Genomic DNA, 13,571 nt, shown 5'->3' with positions numbered 1-13,571 from the left:
CATTTACAAGCTATAGTGTAAATTGTAAAGTTAGCCTGAGCCTAATTATTGTTGCTAAGTTCGATTATGGGTATTCATTTGGATTGCACTAGTATTGGGTATTTGGATGAATGTTTATGATATGAAAATCATTCACTACCCTTGGAGATTGCATCAATTTTGTGTAGTTGTTGATTCATGGCGAAGCAAAGCTTGGTTTAAGGAATTTGTCTATCTAAGCATCATCTATCATCATCACTATTTCATAGGTCTGAATTAGATTTGATTCTCTATCCCTTTCCTTTTGAACTTTCATTGTTTGAGAGAAGTTAGTTTCCAATTCCAGCTGTGATTCATAAACATAAGTCCCTAGGTGATACCAGCATATCGCATCATATTCACCAAATCTATCCATTTGCATTGTCAAGACCTAACTAAAGAAACCTTGGGGTTGCCTTATTTGATCACATTGTTTTAGCATCTAAGGTTTACTTGTTCAAGAGAGGGTAGAAACACATCAACATGACATTTTTCTAATAAGTGATAACTAATGACAATTATAATGAACCAAGATAATGTGGATGCCCCTCTCATGCCCCGAGAGCTCGTATAGGCTAAGGATGAGTTGGGAAGGCTTGGTCGTTCGTGGGGTGTTGATCTAGCATGATCGAGTCTCCTCGTTAGTATGAGAGGACCTCTTGGTTCCGCATGAGCCATCCCTTTGAGCTACATGGTGACACTCCTTGCTCTTGCTCTCTAACATCTAGCCCTGTAGATTTGAGTAGCACTTAGAAGATGTTATGCCTTCCTTGTTGGTGTTGTTTCATTGATGATCATGTGGTTGCCATGTGTGCCGTGTGTGTTGGATGATGATGTTATATGCCTCCTACTTGGATTATAAATGGTAATCTTACTTTGATGCTTCATGTGTCACATAATTGTATTGGTGTTTGTATTATTCTCTTGCTCGTTGTGTTGAAATTGAGATGTATGGTATTCCTCCCAGTTGGGATTGTTGCTCTTGATCATGTTGATGTGTACATTTTATATATGGCATGTGTGAAGCCTATATCCTTGTGTATGCTTTCTTGAGTGTTTGGTCTGTGTGTCTATTTCCATGAGCACCATGGGGTGCACCTTTGGGTTCCACATGGTTGGGTGACGTTGCCAACCACCGTTAGGTATTGGGGATTATGGCTTCAGGGATGGTATCGAGTTTGTCCTACTCTCCCCTCTTCTTATTCTTTCATGTACCTTCTCAATTGATGTAAATGCATTCATCTAGATGTTTGAATTCAAGTTATGTATTAATGTATATGTATATTTGACACTCCTCATGGAGTATGATGTAATCATGTGGTTATGTAATGGATTAGAATAATTTTGTGTGTGTCGCTGTTGGTATCAGACACAAGATTATATGTTTTCATTCTTTATGTTTCAAGTGGTATCATGGATACATGTTAGGAATATTTCAATTAGGCTAAAAATGAACCTAATGGTGTCTTGTGCCATCTTGGAGGTTGTTGTAGTCCCCTCATGGTGATGTCTAGTGATCTTGAGTATACTTAAGTGGATTTGAGTCAATTCGAGTCCATTTGAGACTCACTAGATGTGCCTTGTGAAGGCTTGTGAAGCGTCCAAGTGATGTTGTCATGGTTCTTTGTGTGCCTTAGTGCTTTTGAGCCTTTAGTGGGAGTCTACGTTGGATTGGATATGTTTTGGGTCCATCTAATCTTTGCCTTTTCTTGAGGGTGTCACCTAGTGATTGGAGGTGTAGTTGACACTTCACCTCCACACCTTTTTTGTCAATTTATGTGTCCTTGGGTGCCTTTTATGTATTTGGACCACACCAACGTGTTTGGGGTGTTTGAGGGATCGTACTATTAAGCCAGCTCGTTCACTACCTTGGACAAATGCGTGTCCGGAGGACGACAACACGAGTTTATCAATCATCAAAGGAAATTTGCGTAGAAAGTAGACACCAGTGCAAGTTGAGGACACGTGTGTGGGGAACTAGGTCGCATCACGCTAGTGTCCTCCAGGTGTACTAGTGTCCTAACAAGATGCTTGGATCCTTCAATGGCACCTCTGTTTAGGTTGCTTGTTGGACAGTGTTTTCGGAAGATTGGAGGGTTAGTTTGATCTCATTGAAGGTGTCTTTCATGGTTCATAGTGTCTAGGGAACCTCTGAGGTATCTTGATGGTGTTTAGAGTGAGTTGAATGGTGTCAATGGTGTTTGTGTGCGAATTTGTGCTTGTCAGAGCCCATCCGTGGTACCTAGGACCTAGGAGGTGGTTTTGTTTATCAAGTTGACTCTTGTTTTTTTAGGGATGTCTTGTGTGAGTCTAATCACCTTGTTGATCTTGCCTTATTTGTTTGGAGATCTATCCTTGTGCTTGGTTGTTGTTTAGTGTGTTAAGTCTTCCACTTGTGCTTTGTCGCTTGTTGACAAGTTGTCATAGGTTCGAGGTTTGGGCTATCATTCTTTTATGAGATGCATACGTTGATCTTAAATGTTTCAAAAAAATATTATTCCATGCATTCTTATTTCTATTTAGCTCATATTCTCGAGGGTTCCTTGGTGGGGCATTACAATGCCTCTCTTGGAGTTCAGGCATAGACCACTCTACTTATTTCTTGGTTGTTGAACACCTTGGCAATTGTCTTCATTTCATTGTTGTTGTTGTCACCTCATTGATGACATTGCTCATTTCTTTGTTGCTCCACTCATCAGAATTTGTCATAATAGTGCTTGACGATCTGTCATATGTAATTCTCTCATCGTTGTTCTTCATGTAAGCCTTTGAAAATTAAATAATGATGCTCCAAGATTTTAGAAAGATTGACAATCAATCTGTAATGTCCCTTTCTCAGTGGTGAGAAGTTCAATTGGCCATTAGCCTATTCCAGAGACCCGTAGGCTAACTGGAAGCAAAAATTAGGGTTTCCAACTTTTGTGGAGGTCTACGTGAGTTGTTTGATGATTGACTAGTCGGAATTTTATAATTCAGACCGTGGATTCCTTCTAGGTTTTCTGAGAGCTTCGCAAAGGTGTGACATGCATTAAGTTCAGGGAAGTTTCCAAAATTTACTATTTTTAGTAAGTTGATGGCAACCGTCAGGGTTTCTGGGTTTTTCGGGGTTTTCAAAGCTCATCCTCAGGGTTTGAAGAGCAATCTTTTTGGAGTTGTTTTCAGAACTTACTATTTTTAGTAAGTGCTATTTTTAGCAATTCAATGTAGAGCTCCAATCCAGTTCAGTTTTGATGGTTTTTAGCACTTCAGTTCTTGACTCAGTTTGACATTAATCGGTTTGTGAATTAAAGGTGATTTATTATATATTTGATTTATTTGGTGGGATGACTTAGGAAGGGGAAAAATATATTTTTGTCCTAAGTCACATTATTTTTCCTAAGTCATGGTGGAGCCTAGAAACAAGGTTATTCATGTTTTATTATGTTGTTATTTTATTAAATGATGACCATTGAAAAAGATATGATTTGGAGACATGTATTGGGACGCCAAGTCTAGAAGGTGTCATGAAATGTAATGAGATGAAATGAGGGGAATTTGGGCGCCATGTGAATTTGAATTTGAGTGTAATATTCTCCTTAATTTTTTTTTAATTTTTTCAATGAGATTTACAGAGCAAGCACAATAACCCGTTAAGGTTAGAGAAATAATCCAAAGCAATTGAAGGGAACCCTTCCACCTTTTGTTCACCGAGAGCCCAATCTGGGAGAGTGAGAGCATATGGTGTTCCGGGGATCGTTAGCACCATAAACCAAACTGAAATTACAATGCACGGGCTGCAAGCCAGCCCCTTTTGCTTATCCGATAGGGTAGAACTAAACTTCTTGGCGGTAAACCAGCCAAGGAAAGCAACAAGAAACTTAACCCAATCACTCTACCGCGTATTTCAGCGAGAGGACATTACATAAAACTCATCACTCTACTGCATATTTTAGAAAGAGGACAATATCACTCAACCACTTATTCAGTGGGAGGACAAAAGTTACAAATATCAAATATAGGCGGCAAGCCAGCCTCTTCCACTTGTTCAGCGGGTATGAATACAATCCAAATGTGGTTGATAGTACTACTATTCAACCTTACAAAAAAAAGGAAAGATAGAATACGAGAATAATGCTGATCACAGAAGATCACTATCACCAAACCAACTCAAACACCAGCTTCCTAAAATCTGATATAAATGACAGCAGGCTGGAAATGCATAACCAGCAGCACAAAAACACACTAAAATGCTTCCAACTCTCATCAAACTCACTCAACACTCCCCACAACACACTCAAACTGACACTAGGAATGAAACAACCAATAACCAACTGTAAATGAGCTTTAAAACATCCCAAAACACCTAACACGCATCCCAATGCACTCCCAAAACCCATGCCTAAGCTGGAAAAGTACGATTTGCATTATAAAATCAAAGACTCAGAATTAGGGGCTGCAAACTTACAAAACATATCGCCTAGTACATAGAATAGTTCGAGTCAGTACCCAGAATGATAAGTCGCACAAACAGGGAGGTAGGATCGAATCTTTGCTTCAGCCACACTAGAATCAGCAACACTGAAAATTACAGCAGCAACCAACTCTTCAAATCCACACCAAACGCAATCCACAGGAACACCGAACAGTTCACAAAATCGAACCGCAACTAGGAGAGAGGTCTCACACTCGAAACTGCAAAGGAAAATCTAGGAGGTTTTCACCCTCGAAGAAGTCTGGAGTCATTCCGACAGCATAACATTATAATTTCTTTGGATGATCAAATGAGGAGCCAAACACCTGCATATATAGATTTCCAAGTCTGAAATTCAAATTCAACTCCCTCCAAATTCACCTCTCCAATTTGCATTTCATTTCCAATGGTGGACACAAGCATGGCGTCCCCCCCTTAAGTCAAAATCATGCCTAGCAAAGGGGACCACTATTTTTGGCATAGAATATACTTTGTTGAAATAAAATAAAGTCTCCTTATTCATTTCGGCGTCCTCCTTCATGATACCAAAAATTCACCTCGCAGACTTAGGATAAATCATAATATGTACAATTCCCAACATCATTAATCAGTAATAAAATAATTAAATATTAAACCTTAGGATAAGGAAATAATATTTAATTGAATAACTTATAACTCCAATACTGATTATCAACAAAATCCAAGATGAAGCTGAACAATGAAGACCATTGAACTATGCTGGATCAGGACCCTGTCCAAGACTACTAAAAATAGAAATGCCCAATATTGCCACTTACTAAAAATAGTAAGTCATGAAATACTGCTCCGAAAAGCATGATCTTCGCACCTAGAGAGAGAGCTTGGCAAGCTCAGTAAAATTGCATCATCCAAACAACCAAACCCTAACTTACTAAAAATAGTAAGTTCACACTTCACCAAAGAGTCAATTGCATGTTATGCCACACTGGAGTTCATGGAAAACCCAAAAGGAAACCACAAGTAGGATTGAAGAATTCCCTCTTGACTATAACCCAAAAAAGCTCAAGCAAAACTCCACAAAAGTTGGAAACCCTAATTGTCCTTTCCAAATAGCCTATGGGTCTCCGAAATAGGCCAATGGACCACTGGATGCATCATCACTGAGAAGGGGACATTACATTGAGCCTCCATAATCTATAAATATGAGTGTTGGGCTTCTCATTTGGTATCCATAAAAAAATATAACGAATTGCTGCCAAAATTTCAAATGAAGCTTCGGGGAATGCATACCTCCTAGCCATTGCTTGATATCTTGCTTGCAATACAACAACTAGTCGAGCCAGAGACTGCTCTTCATTTAGAAGAGTGGATTTAAGAACAATGTTGAAGATTTATGTATTAATTTCTGATGTTTGGAGTGTTTTTTGAGTGTTCAGGTTGCTGGTTATGTAAGTGTGCTGAAGTAGATTATTGGTCGCTAGTCTCTGTGTGTTCGTCAATTCATTCTAGATATTCGCTCTAATTTTTCCTTCACCCTAGGCGATGAATCCTACCAATTTGCAGATTTTAATTTGCCCCATTGAATTTTATAATGCAAATTGACCCCTCATGCTGGACTGTACCATGTCATGGCTGCCTTGGGATGCTTGCTGAAATGTTTGGGCATTTTGGTTGCTGGTTTGAGGTTCTAGTTTAGTCGCCTCCTTCATAGTTTTCATTTGCTTATGTTCGTGAGTCATTCTGTAGTGTTTCAGTGGAGTTATGAGCATTTCAATGTTTTTTGTGGTGGCTGTTTTTGTGTGTTATGCGTGCTAGAAATTGTATTTTCAGAATGGAAGTCAATAGCTTGGTATTTATCTATGGGTGTGTGTGAGTTCGTTGAGTGTGATGAGCTTGGTAATACTTATCAGCAGAAGACAGTGTCATTTCTATTCTAAGATTTACAATCTCTTCATTGTAAAGCTGGTTAGTAGTACTAACAGCTATTTCTGGATTGTAAGCAAGACCCACTGAAAAAGTGGAAGAGGCCAACTTGCCGCCTATATCTGAATTTTGTGATAGTGTCCTCCCTCTGGATAAGCGGTAGAGTTGATTGTTAATTTCATTCCTAGTCCTCCTGTTGGATAAGCAGTTGAGTGATTGTTATTTCAGTTTCTTGGCTTGTCCTTGGCCGGTTTGCCGCCAAGTGGTTTTCAGTGTTTTCAATACCCCGCTGTATAAGCAGAAGGGGTTGGCTTTCTGCCCAAGCATTGTAATAATTTCCAGTGTTGTGAAACAAACGATCCCCTCAACACCGTATGCTCTCACCTTCCCATATTGGGCACTTGGTGATCAGAAAGTGGAAGGGTTTCATTTTCAGTATTATTGTATTTTCATTTGCTAACCCTAACGGGTCCTTGTTGTGTTGTAAACTAGAAATTATCAAAAAAAATTGTGGGGGTATTACACAATCTAGAACATGTTTACTGATTCTGAAATTGTCTTCTTCAACCAATGTCAAGTAGGTGTGCATCTTTTTGTATATATCGCCTTAACATGATATTCTAGAATGAGGAGAGGTTCTACATGGTGGTCTTCTCTTTCTTGATTGTATAGTAGTCAAACTCTCAGCCCACACACTCATTTCACCATCCTCCAATTCTGTATTGAACAACTCCCTTTTATGCATGTTCACCAAACTAGGGTGACTTAGGAAATAATGCCTTAAATATAGCTTGTCTAGTCTAATGTATATAGTAATACCAAACAAGTGTTGGTTTTTTCAAACAATGCTGTTATACCCATTGTATTGTAATAACACTTGGCCGTTTCCTATAGTGACGTGTCTATAAATACTCACACGTGGATTAGGGTTAAACACATGTGAGAAATATCTTATTATTGTGAATGGTTTGAGTCAATACTGTTAGAGAGTGTAATTTTTTGTGGGCCTTTTCCCCAAAAAGAGTGTTCTTGGGTAAAATCTCTTATTATGTGGTGAGTGTGCCATTGTTTCTTTTTGCTGCATTCAAGATTTTGTTAGCATTGCTTTTCTTTGCATAGATGTACCAGTTGTATTTCTCTTCAACAAGAAGTTGGTGCATAAATAGAAATATAAACATCAAAGTAGACACTACAATATATAACACAAAATATAAGCACCAATAATTTTATTGTCGAAATAGTAAAGTACATCAATAGATAAGGCCAGAGAACTTGCATACGTAAGAGCCCACCTCTGAGCCTAAACCACGACCCTACATACAATGAAGTCAATAGGTGTGGAGGCTAGACAACCATCACCGACCACCCAATGACCTATTCTAACCAAAAAAATTAAGGATGGTCATACACTAGCACGACTTACACTTTGGCAAACAGGTGACTAATCATTGCTTTGTTACGAACTTTAATTTAGTTTCTCCTGACCAACCAACTACAATATGTTGGGCCATGTCTGACAACATAATATGCCAAAATTAATTGTGATGCCCAAATTCAATTTGTTCACTTTATAACAATATAAATGCATGTTCAAATATGCAACTTAATGCTTGTTACTCACATGTAGACTAATCAATCTATGTGCTTCTGAATGTAGACACTATAAGCGCTTGAAATTATTGAATAACATCTTTGTTAGTTCTCTTTATATTTAAAGATTTATCATTATAAATCATATACCCTCTTCAATTCCAGAAGCTCAACTTCTTGTTTTAGCTTTAGCTTCTGCAATTTTTCCACATACCAGAAGTAATGTGAAATTAACAAGATCATGTATATCGTTGAACCTTTGTTAAGTTCTTTATGGTCTAATAAGACAAATTATTTGATTGCATAGACTGCTCATGTGAAGTTAGAGAGCATGGTCCATGAATTGATGTTGATTTAAATGTTTGAGCTGGACAACAGAAAGGCCATGGAGTTCCTGATCATATTTTGAAAGAAGTACGAGACTTGTGCCGTGAGTTTTTTCATCGTCCTTCTGATGAGAAAGAAAAAATTAAGATGAGCAGTTCAACAGGATACAGGTCAAAGTTGATAGTTTTAGCACCTATTATGGAAAGTTGTATAACTGAATAATTTTTTTTTTCTATTAAAAGAAGAGCTTTGAATCTTGATTATTGAACTTGTCACAAATGTATATAAGTATGGAATTGACATGAGTCAAATTCATATGAGGGACAATTCTGATTCTCACATGAATGAGTTTGTGATTGTTGAAGGCAGAGGATATCAAAGAGTGGGAGAAAATGTAACACTTGGCCAACCTGACCTGCATGAAGCTATTGATGTAAGGCATTATATTGTTTGGATTATTTCTAAATAATATTGGGAAACAATCTGGGTTCAAATAAGAGTGAAACTTCTCTCATAACATATCATATACTTCTTTAGTTTTTATAGGAGACTATATAATTATACATTTGATGCTTTTTGTGTTGATAGTGTTATAAGAATATGAAACCGGGAGCTTATGGAGAGCTTGGTAAAGTACTGGAAGGATCAAACTTGTGGTAAGAATTTGTATTTATTCTATCATATATTAAATGATTGTATAAGAAGTTTAGGTTGCTGATAAAGTACAGCTAAAGCATATTCACAATCAAACCAACAAAGAAATATTCAAGATATGAAAATGTTAGGATAAGGATTTGACACTTTATTCATATGGCATAGCATGCACATAGGTTTTAAGAATATAAACAACAATACCAATATGACTAGGGAGAGTACATGTAAGAACTCCTTGAACATATTTCCCAGCACAACATAAATAGGAAGTCGCTTAAGGTGTGAAAGACCATCACAGGCACAAGTTCTAATTACAACCAACATAAATTATATATGCTCATACAAAATTAATGACTATGCAATTCTAATTATTAATTATTTTACCCAATTACAACAAAACATGAGAATTGCTCAAGTAGGCCAAGTGACATAGCAAAACATATTACATGCTATGTCAAAACTAAGAAAGCCAGACTGTTGCCTTCAATTGCAACAATCTTATAGGTTTATTTTAGTATCTTTAAATAATAAAAAAGGCGAAGTAACGAAAATAATTGAGATATAATGTGAGAAGGTATGTGTTGGGATCTTTCTCAAACGGCTGGGAAAAAAATACATAAAGGTGAAATCATGCTAAGATTTATGCTACCTGTTGAATCGGCTACTATGTGATCATGTTTCACTACCCTGTGTGCAAATGAAGGTGCCATATAGACATTGGTATGTAGTGATTGTTTATTGTAAATAGTTTTGTCATCTGAAGTTTCGTCTCCTATGTCAAGCATCAAGCATCAAGCGTCATAATTATTAAATTTGCAATCTTTCATTAATTCAAACTAAAGAAAGATATTAAATCAATTAGAGTAAATTGATATTATGATGATAAACCTAATTATTGGGCAAGTAGTCGGAAAGTTATTTGGAAATCTAGAATCAATGCTTTTTGAAGACTGGAGGAAGTTGAACTTAGATGTAGTCTCCAAAGGAAATTGGGGACGAGTGAGAATTTGAGGACGACACAAGTGATAGGTTGTATTGGTATGTTATGAGCTAGCATGATGCTAGAGGTATAGGAATTAAGCTTGATCTTTGTCATGTCTTATCTTTTTGGCTTGATTAAATTGATGAAATAAACTTGATTTTAATATTACTTAATTATCCTTGATTTATTTAAAATGATTAAATTTGTTAGAAATAATGTTTATTTAAAATGCAAATGAAAAGATGATGATCAATTATGATATTATTATATTTTTCTCTACCAAGTACATATTTCAGCTATGGTTTTGAGAGCTGGTCTATTGATGTGCCAATGAGTTTGGTTGAGTGCAGATTAGAGTAAAAAGGTGGGAACATGGTTGAGGAGAGGAGTCTAGCCATTTAGTAAAGGATGGACATGATGGATACCTAAAGCACACACCACGTAGTTTCATGTAGAAATTGCATTTGAATGATATAATGATGTTTTCTGAATGATTGATGATGCTTATATATAATTATTATCGCATTGTTTTAGTTAATATGAAAATGAAAATGAATCTGCATACCTTGTTTGTATCCATGTATTCACACCTGTATACCTTTGTTTTAATATCAAGTACATATCGACTTCCATTGGATATGGAAATTGTTATCTTGGTTACGATAACATGTTTATATATGCTCATGCTTGAAAAAGGGATACTTGATATCAATGAATAATATTCCTCCTTTTTAAATACACTTGTAATATATATATATATATACACACACACACACACTTATGAACACGTATACCGGTATGGCCATAGACATACATACCATTACAAGTGCCAATGTTTATATATTTACTAAGTCACAATCTAGCTTAGAGGCTGATTTGTTTTGAAATAAAAGCTCACTTCATAGCATAAATAATATGCAATCAAAATCAAGTGTTGTATTATCCTTAAACACCAAAATCATATGGCTTTATATTCATTAAGTTGGCGTGTATATGTTTAACCAACCTCATATGTTATTGAAGATTTCATAGCAGCCATTTATAGGCATTAAGGGTAGTGAACCAGTGAATTTGAGCTGCAGCAAAAAATTCTTGACAAAATGTTTTTTATTAAAATGTATGTTGCTAATATTGACTGGAATGATAATGCCTTGCTCAAGGCATCTCATATTCTGCTGAAAACTTATTCTAAATAGTATAAGTGTGGAAATATTACTCCCCACTCAGCTAAAACATATTGCCATTTGGCTATTTCAAATTGCAAAGCATTACCACTAAGGCTATTCTTGGCATTCAAATGCATAAGAAAAGAGGCCGATTAATTTGAAAACAATATAGCTGAAACATATTTGAATAGAGCATTTTCTTTCTGAGACAAATTGTTTTACCAGATTTGCATGAGTTATCATGACTTTCTGGTAGCACTTGAGCTATCAAAGGTGATTCAATAAGCATAGGAAGAAATATAATGGCTATCATTACAAAAATAAAGAGTCTTGTAGCAAGCATAGAGAGGAACTAGACCAATACGTAGACCTGGCTAGAGAGATTTCACCATGAATTTTTTTATCATTCTTCACTGAATTTTCACTACAAACTGCTGTTATTTTCCAAGTAGGGTTTATTCCTCTATTTTTCCATTTGAAATGTTTATGTATGCTTCATTTAAATCTGATTTTATGATGAAATAACCTGAATGTTATCTCTGTCTACAAATCCATTGTTAGGCACAATTCTATGCTAAAACACACACACACACACACACATATATTTATAGCGTCCTAAATTATACTTGTTGTCCTCATTTTTGTTTTCAAAAATGAAGAACCATTACATGAAATTTTTTGTGAAAAAATGAAAACTTTTACTTTATGGCATGCTTCCCGAGGCAAATTTTTGACTAATCCTTGGATTGGCTTAATCCTTAGTCCATCCTTGAACTACGTTTCAAATTTCGTCAAATTCTGGGTTCGTTTGCTATGTCTTTCCTTCAATCGGGTTTTAAAATCCCGATTGCAGGTGGAGAATTTTTCTTGAACTGCAAGTTTTAATGATATTCATTGTTTTGGTCTTTGTAGAGGAATTTTTGGCTTATTACATGTGCACTTTTATTTAAAAGATGTTACTTGCAATTTGTTTTAAATTTCTCCTTTGTTGTTTTTATTATTTTTATTGTTTTTGGTCTTGTTTAGTTAAAATAGGGATTTTTTGGCTAAATTACAAGTAAACTTGTAGTTCTCTCCAAAAACCCCTACTTTAATGGTTTTTACATGTAATAGGAATTTTAAACTCCTATTACATATGTGCAAGTAAGTTATAACTTGTTGTAGGGGTTTTATTTCCCCTTTACAAGCGCATAAAACTTGCATCTCTCTCCAAAAATCCCGATTTTGCCTTGTTAGTGAAAAAGTGACAATTTAAAACTTGCACTTTGGTCTAAAAAACCCGATTTTGCTCATAAAGTGCATTTTTGACATTTTAAACTTGCTATTTGGTCAAAAAATCCCGATTTTGCCCAACATGTTGAAAAAGTGGAATTTTAACTTGTTATTTCCTCCAAAAAACCCGATTTTCATAGGTTCATACAAATTAAAACTTGTTATTGGTTCCAAAAAACCCGAATTGCAAGGGAAAACGTTTTTTTGAAGATTTTGGCCAAATTTTTGTGGAGATTTTTTGGGAGATAGAAGGCGTTTAGGATTCCTTCCTATTTCCATGCATTTTTAGACACCTTTCACACCACATGGAGGTTAAGTTTGCTGGTTTTTAGGTTTATAACAGCAAACACGTTTTTGCCAAAAAACCACGTTTTTCTTTATTAAAAATGCCACGAATCAGCAATGTTATGAATCGTTTTGGCTTGGTATGCTAAGGTATTGAGGTTAGAAAGAGTCTTGGCCATTTTCCATGCCATTTCTCATGCATTTGTTGCGACGTTTTTCAGTTTTGGGCATTTTTTCAAAAACGTGGCTAGGGTTTTGGAATACGGTTAATTTCTTTTTAAGAGATATTCTTCTTTATTTCAAAGATTAATCATCTTGTTGAAGAAGCATTTTCAGATTGGAGCAAGGTAAGATTTCTTTTCTTCTTGTTTCATTTTTCTTGTTTTCAAATATGTTGGTTCTTCCCCAAAAACCGGTTTTTGTGAGAAAGATTTTCCCCTTTGTAAAACAATTTTAGAATTGCGTTGTTCTTCCCCATTTTCCCTCTTTACTTGTACTCGGGATTTTAAATCCCGATTATAAGTTGGATTTTAAATCCCGATTATAAGTTGGATGAAAATCATTGTTTTTCCTTTACGGATAAAAGATTTAACCATCTTTTGTTGAAATTCCAAGTTGCAAAGATGAGAAATACCCATCCTTTCAAAATTGGGTTTTTAGAACCGGATTACATGTTGAAAGTTCTTCCCATTTTCTTGAAGATGATCTTCCCAAAATCTTTTCGTATTCATTTCCATCATCCGTACGTACCATTTCATCCACTCATTTCACACCTTCATTCATTTTCCCCATTTAAAGTCTACTTGCGGTTAGCCATCCAGAACCCGAAATTGGTCCAAAATGCACTCAAAAAACACTTGAAAATGAGTTCTAAAGGTCCAATTACAAGTGCAAACTTGTGTTTACCCATTACACATGAAGTTGC

The 13,571-nt window shown here is 36.0% G+C and overlaps 1 protein-coding gene across 1 annotated transcript in view; it reads left to right on the top strand.

Annotated features, from left to right (window-relative positions):
- Positions 1-13,571, top strand: part of LOC131055060 (2-oxoglutarate-dependent dioxygenase 33) — a 143,985-nt gene that overhangs the window by 89,358 nt on the left and 41,056 nt on the right. The window contains exons 3-5 of the mRNA XM_057989683.2: positions 8,339-8,457; positions 8,657-8,720; positions 8,876-8,943. Coding sequence (XP_057845666.2) covers positions 8,339-8,457; positions 8,657-8,720; positions 8,876-8,943 — 251 coding nt within the window. The remainder of the gene's footprint in view (positions 1-8,338; positions 8,458-8,656; positions 8,721-8,875; positions 8,944-13,571) is intronic.

This window comes from Cryptomeria japonica, chromosome 5 (assembly GCF_030272615.1).
Source record: "Cryptomeria japonica chromosome 5, Sugi_1.0, whole genome shotgun sequence".
Classification (NCBI taxonomy): Eukaryota; Viridiplantae; Streptophyta; class Pinopsida; order Cupressales; family Cupressaceae; genus Cryptomeria; species Cryptomeria japonica.
The sequence above is the reverse complement of the archived record's forward strand: the minus strand, read 5'-3'. Positions and strand labels throughout refer to the sequence as shown.